The sequence below is a fragment of the Theobroma cacao genome, chromosome 4, assembly GCF_000208745.1.
Source record: "Theobroma cacao cultivar B97-61/B2 chromosome 4, Criollo_cocoa_genome_V2, whole genome shotgun sequence".
NCBI classification, from domain to species: Eukaryota; Viridiplantae; Streptophyta; class Magnoliopsida; order Malvales; family Malvaceae; genus Theobroma; species Theobroma cacao.
Genome location: NC_030853.1, coordinates 29,306,029 through 29,318,059, shown reverse-complemented (window position 1 = coordinate 29,318,059; position 12,031 = coordinate 29,306,029). Strand labels below are relative to the sequence as shown.

Below are 12,031 nucleotides of genomic sequence, written 5' to 3'. Positions count from 1 at the left end.
AAGGAAAGGTCAGAAAGTGGAGCAAATGCCTCATTCATGGTTTATACAAGAGATTCCTTGCAGCCCCACGATGCAAAATGGCCAACTTCACACTACCTGAAATTAGCAAAGAATATTCCTGTTTAATCATCTTTTATTATCTAAACGAAAGGCAGATTGAGATTTGGCAACCAAACTCAACTCCAGGGTTTAACATCTCTGTTATGTAAATAACCCACCAGGAAGCATATCTGCATTGCATGAGGATGTTGGATGTAGAATTCAGTGGTCCAACTCTGTGCCTTCATTTTAGGTGTTCAGGCCTTTTCCTACAAACGATCAAACAACTGACAGAACTAAAGGACTAAAATTGGAGTGAATTATAGAAATATTTGGAGAAAAAAAAAAAGCTAACCAAAAAGAGTGGGAATTGCAAAAGAAAAGTTGTGATGTGGGGCATAAGTGAATTGGACATGTTTTCTACCTAGACTGAAAGCAAATTTTGTCTGCCACTAAATCCCATTGCCATCCAAGCCAGGCCTTATTTGTGCATAGGCAATGTTGTCATAATGCACTTGGCAGCAGAATGATTATGCAATAGCACTTGCAGCATTTTAATTTTGGGCATTGCTGATGATCCCTAGCTATCAAGTATCATCTGATTGATCATCCTAGTGAAAATAATAATAATAATAATAATAATTTATTTAACTAAAACATTTCTGTTTAAGCTGAAAATAGGTCTATAATTCTCTGTCGGTCCACCCCCCTTAGCCTACCAATGTCAAATAAATGAAAATGCTAGGATGAGAAAACACGTTTTGCACGCAAAGGGAAAACAAATGTTACTTTCTTTCTTTGTAGATGCTTTCCCATTGCAACTGAACACAGCTCCATCGTCCATACATGCCCCCTTCACCGTTTCCTGTCTGTGGTCGATTGCAAAGTTCAAAGTTATAGACTTGGTGGCTCTTTTCCCACATGAGATAATGCAAGTTATAGTTGGAATATATTTCTCCAGGACCATTGCTAGCGATAATCATATAACATTCAAAGGTTCCATATGAAATGTTTGAAAATTCTCAAGGCTTCTCTTTTCTCACATTCTCATCTGATCATTATGTTTAAAGCGTCTAAAGGAAGACCAGATGCTATTCTGATGCAACCATGAAAATTTAACCATTAAAAGCAAATGACTTCAGGTCCACCTTTAGAGAACATTTTACTTTTTATATTGGAAGCAAGTCAAGAACAGTAAAAGAATGTCAGATAACATAAATCCAAAAGGAAAAACCAGACAGAAGGCCTAACAAAATACTAAAATAGCTGGCTTGAAGAGTAAAAGATGAAGATTAGATAAATTCTTTTAAGATACGATAAGATGAAACCGACTAATGATTATTTGGGTGAAATGACTGAGTTCTTTACATCAATCTTAGTTCGGGAATCTTATGCTAAATATGATTTAATCTTCCTTGCCTTTCATGTTAGTGTTGACGTCCTGCAACTTGTTGATTTTTACTTGTTTCGATCAATCAGAGATTCTGAGAATTTAGATAGCGTGGAATTTTGGGTATTCTTTTGATTACCATGTCATAATACTCAAACCATTTTCATGGTGAAAAGCTGTCACTTAACAGCTTAGTTAAAAAACTTTCGGCAAGATTCAAAGTGCTTCAATTAGAGTTTTAAAAATTAGCCAGGGTCAAAGTGTAAGCCCATTTTGTTCATCAAGTTTTTATATTGAAATCATTCCAACCCCCAGAATCTGATTCCATCTAGTGGTTCTGTACAAAAATCTAGGAGGGATCTTCTGATATTTACTTTGTAGTTATAGTATGTAGTCTTATCGATCAGATAAAGTCATTGTGCTCTCAATTCATAGTGATTTGGAATCCAATTATTCGAATCAGATAGTAAAGGCTATTTTCTGATAGTACGGATTCATGGCCAAGATATCCCAGTTAATGAGTTTCAAGACAATTGTTCCAGTGAAAATTGCAGATAACCCTGATCACTCATAAATTAATTTTTATGTTGTGAGTGGAGATAATATTCAAAGCAAACTGAAAATAACAAATCTAAAGAAGAAAAACAGGCTGAACTTTAGGACTTGTTATGTTCTCATTGATAGCAATAAAAAACCTGATCTTCAAACTGAAAAATATAATCTTCAAGTTACAAATTTCCTTTCTTGTGTTTGCTTAGACTTAGGTAGTTCCTTGTCATAAAAAGCAAGTTTAGTTTAATGGGAAATATGGTGTGGCATCTCTGTCTGTGGATTGTCCTGACTGACTGGACCCTGAACTCTGCTGTGATGAGAGCAGGCTAGTCTCCATGCTACCATACATAAGAAATGCAGGCTGCATGGGCGGTGGGAGACTCAAGGAGTTGCTATTAAGCATTAAAACAACTGAAGCCATGGTAGGTCTTTTGGCTGCATGTTCCTGAATACATAATAACCCTACATGGATGCATCTCATTATTATGCTTCTTGAGCTCCTCCTAAGTGTTGGGTCAATCAGATTTTCAGCTGTTCCTTCTCTCCAATTTTTCCATGCCTGCAATTTGATGAATTGAGCATTAAAATATGCCAGTTAGAAAGGAAGCCAGACCTTATCAGGAGGGAGTGAGGAACAAACATACATAGCTTGGAAGGTGCTCTAGCTCCCCTGAATCGTTCATCCAACTGTTTTTCTTGCCACTCACAATCTCCAGAAGTAGAATACCAAAACTGAAGACATCCGACTTAACAGAGAATTGACCATGTAATGCATACTCCGGAGCCATATAGCCACTAGATGATCAGAAAGAACAAATTCAATTGATTGCTAACAGATTTAACTTTCTGGTGTGCAAACTGTCAATTTTCACTCTTGTTAGTAAACTGTATAACTACTCCAGTTGCATCAAGTATAACCAATAATGTGATAGTTGTACTTACTAAGTTCCCACAGTTCTAGTGGTATTGCCTTGAATCTGATTCACAGCAAAAAGTCTTGCCATGCCAAAATCTGAAATTTTAGGATTCATTTCTTCATCAAGCAAGACGTTGCTTGCTTTCAGATCACGATGGATAATCCTGAGGCAAGAATCTTCATGAAGATAAAGAATCCCTCGAGCAATGCCACATATGATTTTTTTGTAACACATTTCCCAATTTAATTGGCCACGCTTAATTGAATCTGCACAAACAACTGACTAAGATGTCGATTCTGATAAAGTTTTCAGTACTAATGCATGTGGTATAAAGCTGTACCAAATATGTATTGATCCAGGCTCCCATTGCTAACAAACTCATAAACAAGGATCCTTTCTGTCCCTTCCAAGCAAAAACCCATTAGGCGAACAAGATTCCTGTGTTGAAGCTTAGCTACCAGCAAAATCTCATTCTTGAATTCAAGTTCGCCTTGAGAAGAATGCCTAGATAGTCTCTTGACAGCAATTTCTTGTCCATTTTGCAGCATTCCCTGCAGGCGTAACGTAGTAAATGTAGATCAGGACAGCATGATATGAGGAAAGCATCTTGATTCTCAAATGTTTGAAGTAAATAAGTTACTTCTGTTTTACAAACGGTTAAGATAAGACAATTTGTTAACTATTTCTCAATATGTTTACTTATAGAAACTGCCAAGTTGATCAGAAACCTGTCATAGCTTTGCATATGAACAAACTGCAATTTGCATTACGGGTCTATGCAATTTCATTACAATAACACCAGATTATACAAATATATATAATGATCAAAATGCCTCTGGTTACCTTGTAAACTGAACCAAATCCACCTTGTCCTAGCCTATCGGCATCATGGAAGTCATTGGTTGCTGTTTTTACTGCAGTTAAGCTGAACTGCAAGGATTCCAATCTTCTGATTGCACTGTCATCTGCACCATAAGCAAGAAATTTATATACGATTATGAATCAACATAAAGATCATAGGCGAATATTTCCCAGAGTTGAACTAGATTAATTATGCTATCTAGTTCTCCAAATGCATCAATCCTAATTTATTCCTTTTTGTTTTTACCAGGGAAAAAAAAGGTAAAGTCCTGATTTCTTTCCTGTTGTATTCCAAGACAGCTTAAGTTGGAGTTCATATAAGGGAAATCAGGCTTCTATCAAATTAATACCATAACTATGAAATCCAATCATTCCAGTTAAATCAGACTTATAAGAAGCTGGACACTTAATATAGTTTATAAAGTCAAACAAAAACCATTGTTCTTCATACCAGGAATCGTTTTTCTTTTTGTGGAAAATTGAAATTTTCAGTTATCGGAAAAGCAAGAATTAACCTAGCATAAGAACAAAGCTGCCCAACTAGAGCAGCAAAACTGAAAACCGATAGAGAGCAACAATTAACTGATAACATCTCAAGACAGGTTAAAAGCCATACTAGAGAGCTAAACCAATGTCAGGAAAAAGAATAAAGCTAAAACACACTTCCCTTACCATCTCGATTCAACTTTGCTTTCCACTTGTACAAAATGCCACATAAAATGGAGACTATGACAACAAGTGCCAGTAAAATGACAATAGACACAACAATGATTACAGTGGTTCGAGATGTAGTCCTGCTACTTTCTGCAAAGCAAAATTGTTTCACGATAAATAGAAATTAAATGCAGTATTTTCAATCAATCCAAGGTGCAGTTGACATCTCCCTGAGGAGGGAATTGCCCCAATTTCACACAGCCATCATGCTTCATAGCGAGGAATAAATGAGATATCCTAATATCCTCTCCAGTAATTCCTATCCAACACAATGAAACTTGGAACATTGCAAAAATATACACAGACCTCTATTATTTGTAATTACAGGAGGGACACTATCAGCTGATGTTGATGGACCAGGTGGGGATAGAGATGGAGCGTCAATTGTATTAGAATCATAAAACAAATTCAACTCAAACCAAGCAATGCAGCTAGGCCTAAGAATTCTCGCTCCTTGCTTTCTGCCACAGCATTCTGAAAGCTCGCCTATCGCCCCTTGCAAGCAAATTCTGCAATCGCTCTTTGAAATATCTGGGGTACATTGCACTAACCCGTATATTTTTTCTGAGCTTGTGAAGTTCATGTCTCCAGCAGCAAACTTTAAAGTTGAACCAGAGGAAGCTTCTGTCAGGAGAACTCCCATTAACTTATAAAGCGTCTCATTGAATTGCTCCAGGTTTGCTGAGATGTCATTCGGATTAGGCACCGGGATGGAAGGAGTTACTTCCATAGCGGAGAAAATGTTGCGGTTTGAATACCTTAACATACATTCAGATGATGTTATGCCAGGACCCCAAAAAATGGCTTCTTTCTGATTCGGACACTGCTTTTTAATACCTTCACTGGAGGAGTTGATGCAATCAAAACAACTCCCCGAGGCAAGGTCTCCTCTACAAAGGGCTAGAGCATAAACTTCGTCGGAACCTTGGCCAGTGCTAGTATTATAAAAACCTCCATTTTCTGAAGCATTGGAGGGCAGAACGGAAAGTATGAGATTGAGATTTCTGCTATATGTACTGTTAGCAGAGTATTCTCCCCTTTTAGAGCAGCCATTTGATTGTGCAGTGCTGAAGGAAAGGCTAAAAAGAATAATTGTAGAAATCAGGAGAACAAAACTCGGATAACTCATTAGAGAACCATGGCTAACTGCCATTCGATCTTCCAAGTCCATAAAAAATTCCGCTTCCATAGCTGAAATTATGGGATGGAGACGATTCTTTGAAAGTGGAACGGGGAACCTGGAAGTTTGACACAACTGTTTATTGCAACTTGCAAAGTTGCAGACGAGTTATGATCAAAGATGTTACTAGTGCTTTGCCAGTTCCCTCTTGGAAACGCTAAGCATTTTCTTTCCAGGTTCATTAGTCGCTGTTGACGAAGCACTAACTCCTCATTCGTCAAGGATCAAAAGTTGTGGTTGTGGAAATTGCCAAGCACTTCACTGGAAAATAAAATTGCAATGAAATGCTACGTTCCCACAATATTACTTTGATATACCTTTACAAATTGTGAAATGGTAGACCCAAAAGCTAATGGGCCAAAAAAGCTGCAAACCCAAAAGCCGAAAATTAGATCCAAACCTCCTTTACAACTTAAAGCCCAACCCATTACTAAAACCCAGCAAGCCCATCCTCCCCAAAATAATACATAAAGAATAAAAGATAACCTAGATCGAACGGCTATCAACAGTCTATAAAACCACCAGATAATGAAACCCTAATTCTGAGACCCTCTTTCATTTCCCCTTCCGCCTGCCTCTCTTTGTTAGCCCCGACACACTCACACACTCACAGCAAAAATGGTGAGTCTTTCTTCAATATCTAAACGCCATCGCTTTCATTTTCTTTAATCTTCAATCTGGGTTTTGATTTTTTTTTTGTTTTTGTTTTATTTCTTGTAGCCGTTCAAGAGGTACGTTGAGATCGGGAGAGTGGCTCTCGTTAACTACGGTAAAGACTATGGCAAGCTCGTTGTCATCGTCGACGTCGTTGACCAGAACAGAGTACGTTTTTATTTTTAATTTGTTCAGATTTAATATCAGTGAATTTTAATCGAAATTATTTATTTATTTGATTTATGGTGATGGAAAAGCGACTGATTTTTATTCTTGTTAATGAATATAACATGGCTTTTGCGTAAATTTATATGTTAAAGGGGAAAAAATGAGTTTTTGTTTAGCTTACTGTAATGGGATTTAATTTGGTTTTCGGATGAGTTAGTGATTAGATTTATTGTAGAATTTAGCTGTTTTCTTCCTATTGAGATTGATTGAAAATAGGTTCTTTGTGTTTTTCTTGTTGAGTTAATCTAGAATTAAACGTGTTAATAACTTTCCAACTTCAATGGAGAAAGGAGTCTGCATTGTGTTGTGTTGGCATTTTAGTCGCATGAAATTATGGAGTTATTGTCTAATCATATGTTGCCCGGAGACTGGAATGAGTGTCCTTGATATTTGTGTCCAGACATGTCTAATCCTATACTTATGTCCATTTTGAGGTGTCAAATATGTCTGAAACATGGGTACTATGAGAAATTGAAGAGTTAGAGCAATATAACCAGATGATGTAGATTATGCCTATGGGTGTTAATGTATTTTTTCTTGGCATTTGTTGATCTTAGTTATGGTATATATTTATTCCATGGGACAATATTGAGTTAGTAAATGGATATATGTGGAGTTCAGTGGCTGTATAGAAAGCTATGATCATGAGTTTAGTTGAAGTTGGATATATAATGTCCGCAGATGTTTTGTACAATTTGAGTTAAACTTTTGCTTGTGGCTTGGCATCGCAGGCTCTAGTTGATGCACCAGATATGGTCAGGGGCCAAATGAACTTCAAGAGGCTTACATTGACTGATATCACAATTGACATTCCTCGCGTTCCAAAGAAGAAGACATTAATTGAAGCAATGGAGAAAGCTGGTAAGGATAATAATTCTCACTGGCATTTAAATGCTGTTTCTCTATGTTATGTTATCCCTTCTAATTGTTTTTATCTGATGGCAGATGTTAAAAACAAGTGGGAGAATAGCTCATGGGGTAGAAAACTGATTGTCCAGAAGAGGAGGGCATCTCTGAATGACTTTGATCGGTTCAAGCTTATGTTGGCTAAGATCAAGGTCAGTTTGTGGCAACGCTAATGTGTCTAGTGTTTACCTGTTTTATGTCAGTTGATTTTCTCAATATCCAAAGGCTTTCTTGAAACTTTGACCAAAGCTAACAGGATATGATGTGATTTTGCAGAGGGCTGGAGTCATCAGGCAAGAGTTTGCTAAGCTGAAAAAGGAGAATTAATCTTGAAGTGATACTGAATTATGGATTTTTGCTAGTTTTGTCATCAATATTTTGCAAGTTGTTCTTTTGGAATGGTATTTTGTCTGTTTATCTATTATGTCAGTATTACTATCAGTTGAGGCACTTTCTTTGCTATATGACAGGTTTTTGTAGTGAGTTTATTGCGAGATATTGCTTGTGAAATGTGGTTGCTTGTTTCAGTTTTCTTTTCAAACTTCGGGTACCTATATTGGCTGCAGTAGAAGTAGTCTATGGCTAGCAAAATGCTTGTTTCGACTAAGACCCAAAGAGAAGATAGGACATTGTACTTGACCAATGTTACTCTAACCCCCAGAAAAACAAAGTCATTTTCATTATAAGAATTGAAAAGTATTAATGTTGTAGACAACGTATTATAATTTAAAAGTGTGAATCAAACGAAGAAGAGAGAATAGATTAAGGTTTGTGTAAAATATTAAGGTTTGGCTCCCCCCATTAGCTTAAACATGGCTTTTAAAGTATGCTTGTATTTGTTTTCCTTGTCGATACCATCGTGCTGATGTCGTTAAAGAGTCTTCCCTTGGATCAAGGATATAAATACAGCCATGGCACGTTGTGGGTTGCGGCTTGCGTCCATGATATCTGTTGAGCCGTTAGAATCTGTGCTCGAGCATCAATGAATCATACTGGAGTCTGGTCCATGAAAAAAGTTGCATCATTCCAGCAGAAACGGAATAGGAACAGTTGAATTTAGGATAGAGATCAATTAAGCAGCAGTTTGCAAGATAATGGGCAATATATTTCATTTACATCGTTTGTTGAATAAATCCAGTTGAAAGTAATGGGTTAACGTTGATCCATCTATCTGAAGTGCCGTAAAGATGAAACTCAAGTATGATATAAAATGCTCCCACCCTGCTTTCATGCTTGATGCTACCAGATCAAAATTTGCTAATTGCATTAATTAAAATTCTTTGCCATAATACTTGGCAGCAAGGTCAGTCAACTGACTCAACTCAGTGGTATGAATAGGCTTCTCAAGTTTTCTCAATAAGTTGCACATTACGGACTTCACATGTCTCCTTTCTTCTGGTTGACTCCAAAGGGCCCGGAGAATTGCAGGGGGAAAGATAGGAGCTGGCTGGACAAGCCACCGGTTTTCATTCACTACCATTCCATTCAAACCGGATGTATATGCAGCACAAGCATGTATTAGAAGAATGCTTTGGTTGGTTACTTATGCTACCATGTATTAGAATAATGCTTTGGTTGATTATTTATAACAGTTTAAATATTAAACATACCTATTACAATATTCAGCACGTTAGGCCATTCAGCAAGAACGAAATGCACATCAACGATGCCCTTAGCTCTTTCTGCCATATACTTGACTTGTCCAAAAGAATTGCATATTTTCCAGACTTTGCTCTTAATCTTAACGTTTGATATTCTTACTACTGTTGTCCTTGGTGCATCAATCCTGAGGATTGGCAGCTCCTTTCCTGATACAAGTATGGAATGTTCTGCAAGTGCCCTCTTTGGCATCTTCTGTCTGGCAAGTGAGACTTCATAAATAGGTATTTAAACACAAAAATGAAGATGCACAAACCCTTAACAGAACCTGAAGATACACTACAATTCCTAGACACCAACAGTAAAGGGACAAGCGTTTCACCTCAAACTCCACGTATAAAACAGAACTTGTGGAACCCAAGTAAAAGCTGGAGATGCCAGATTGACAGAAAGCAAGAGCTTCCTTTAGCTGTTGTGAGCTTATATCCTCAGACAGTTGTTTGACTTTAACTGTTTTTGTAGGATTCTTCACTAGTGCAACTGGAGCATCAGGATCGCCAATCAGATCAGGAATGGAAATTGCATCATCCATGTCTTCTGAAGAAGATGCCTCCACAAAGGCTTCTGCATTCAGAACCATCAGGTTAGTTTTCTTGAGAGCATTTTGGTAACCTTCCCTTGTCTGCAATAAAGCCAGAATAGATAGTTAAGATTCTAAATGGACAAAATTGAATGCTTCATAAAGTAAAAAGTTCTATACATACTTCATCTGGCTCACCACTACTAGTTAGGGATTAGACCTTGGTTCAGTGTAGCTCTTGCATATTTCCTGATGCCCAGGACATTTGTATTGATAAATATGATAAAAAAGAAAATAAAGTAAAAGAAAGGCACTTAGGACCTTTTCAATTTTATTTTTCCTCTTGTAGGGGGAGCAAGGAATTTCTGAATAAAATCAAAGAACTGACCTCAAAATGCACCACAAAATCTTTGAACATGCTCTGTTTAGTAAGGGAAACTTCCTCTACATTTACAATTGGCCAGCAATCACAGAAAGCTGTAAGGATACTGTGCTTCTCAATATTTTGGGTTAAAAATCTGTCCAGTACCATGTTTTCCTTAGATCCTTCTTTGGTGGAACGCATAGGTGAACTGCTATTAAGCTCTTCTCTGCTAATTGAAGGAGGCACGGGATAGTTTGGTCCTGATTTTACATGATCAGAGTTGGGTAAATTTAAACTGCTACCCTCCTCCCTCTCACTTATGGACTCTGTAGGAATACATGACTTTTCTTTCTTGTCAAGTGATATTTTAGTTTCACTGCTCATATGATGTTGTTTCAAAGATGTCTTTCTTCTTTCAACATCAGACTTCTGCAAGTTAGCCTGGTTCTGGACATTTTGAAGGAACTCTCCATTGCTGAGTTGATCTGTTACATAGGAGATAGTACTTTCCCTAGACTTAATAGTTGACTGTTCTCCAAATAGCCCCTTGATCCTTTCAATTAAGCCCTGGATTTCTAGTTCCTTCTCTACTTCCTTCCCTGTTCAAAATTCAGTTGGTGCTAGAGTATCATGCAACTTACCAGCCATTTCTCCTGACATTAGATTATTCAAGACATTCACCTTGGCACTTAAAGAACCAGACACCGTACACTTTTCGCCTGAATTAGTGCTTGCATTTGGCCTTTGAACAAAAGTTGCAGTTCTCTTCCCAGTAGATGGTTCATATTTTCAAATGAAGATGAGTCATTTATACCATCAGACAATGTTTTATGTTTTTCGTTAGTCAGCTCTAGTGTCAAGTCACATAAATCCTTAGCACATTGACTTTGTTCCTTGTCACACTCAACAAGTACATCTGACATTGCCTCTTCAAATTGCTTGACCAATTTTTCAGCTTTTTATCAAAATTATCTGAAAGCTTTCCTGATTGATCAATCTTCACTGAAGAGTCTTCCACCATTGCATCAGAGGCTAAAGTTCTTAATTTATTGCTTTCATTGCCATGAGAAACTATTACAGCTTCTGAAGACTGAGCTATACTTTGAATGTCATTAAGTCCAGCATTATCAGAATTGTTATGCATTTTACTAACCTCAGAAGTTGCAGTTACAACTGCACCCTCAAAAGCATTTTTCCCAACTGCATTGGTTGTCAAACAGGTTGAAACACCCTCTGTGCCACCAGGATAAGTCATTGTGACTTCCGGCAACTGAAGCACATTTTGCGACTCAAGAAATTTAGTGTCATGGTAACTTCAGAAGCTGTCATGTCAACTTCAGAATCTGATGTTTCCCTTAGAATGGGTTCCTGAAATTGAGAACTTCCAAGGATCGTTTGCTTTATGTTTGTTAGAATTCCTTTCACCCATGACGTTCTTTCTCTGCATAGAGCAGTTGTAGAACAAAATGGTATCAGTGACCACTTAAACAAGCCATATCAACTGATTGTGAACACGATTTCATTCACTAAGCTGAGAAAGAGTTATTTACAATGCACACAGAAATAAATAAATAAACAAACAATAAACAGAAAACAAGAAGGGTACATATAGGTGCATCCTCTACCCCCCGGCCCTTTCTTCTTCCACTGCCACCGGGCGTGTGGGTGGAGAAAACTATCAATGCTCTTGCTCTTGGCTAGTAACATCCTGAACCAGATTAACAAAGTAACATTTCATTCATCTAAACTTCAATTAAAAGAATTCTATCAGTATATCACCCAAAAGAAAGTAAAAACAGAAAAGCTCACTTCTTTGATTCTTTATCAACTGCTGTGCCCTTCTTTGCTGGCTTTAATCCTTTCAAAAAAGAAGATTTCTTAGACCCACTACTGGAAGAAGAAGAAGAAGAAGAAGAAAAAGAACACCATTTTGTTGATTGTGTAAGCCGTGGAATAATTTATCACCGGTTCCTTGCTGTTAGTGAAAACCCAGAAAATGTTTGACAAAACTACTATTAAAAAGGAAAAAAAAAACATGTTTTTCCCA

General features: G+C 37.3%; 3 protein-coding genes across 5 annotated transcripts; 1 reads left to right on the top strand and 2 right to left on the bottom strand.

Annotated features, from left to right (window-relative positions):
- Positions 2,080-5,911, bottom strand: LOC18603249 (cysteine-rich receptor-like protein kinase 10). Its single transcript, XM_018119512.1, has 7 exons — positions 4,780-5,911; positions 4,432-4,563; positions 3,742-3,863; positions 3,239-3,449; positions 2,924-3,164; positions 2,626-2,776; positions 2,080-2,540 (listed from the first exon to the last, which is right to left on the bottom strand). Exons 1-7 carry the CDS (start codon positions 5,660-5,662, stop codon positions 2,220-2,222), a joined length of 2,061 nt encoding a protein of 686 aa, XP_017975001.1. The 5' UTR covers positions 5,663-5,911; the 3' UTR covers positions 2,080-2,219.
- LOC18603248 (60S ribosomal protein L14-2) lies at positions 6,151-7,968 on the top strand. Its single transcript, XM_007035102.2, has 5 exons — positions 6,151-6,274; positions 6,374-6,475; positions 7,267-7,396; positions 7,481-7,593; positions 7,718-7,968. The coding sequence occupies exons 1-5, from the start codon at positions 6,272-6,274 to the stop codon at positions 7,766-7,768; spliced, it is 399 nt and encodes a 132-aa protein (XP_007035164.1). The 5' UTR covers positions 6,151-6,271; the 3' UTR covers positions 7,769-7,968.
- LOC18603245 lies at positions 8,448-11,924 on the bottom strand. Of its 3 annotated transcripts, XM_018119515.1 has the most exons (5): positions 11,794-11,924; positions 11,591-11,692; positions 10,009-11,425; positions 9,423-9,722; positions 8,448-9,299 (listed from the first exon to the last, which is right to left on the bottom strand). In XM_018119515.1, exons 3-5 carry the CDS (start codon positions 10,366-10,368, stop codon positions 9,222-9,224), a joined length of 738 nt encoding a protein of 245 aa, XP_017975004.1. In that variant the 5' UTR covers positions 10,369-11,425; positions 11,591-11,692; positions 11,794-11,924; the 3' UTR covers positions 8,448-9,221. The 3 variants fall into 3 exon arrangements, with proteins under 3 accessions (XP_017975004.1, XP_017975002.1, XP_017975003.1); XM_018119513.1 differs by having other exon boundaries at positions 8,448-9,722; XM_018119514.1 differs by lacking the exon at positions 11,794-11,924 and having other exon boundaries at positions 8,448-9,722; positions 11,591-11,715.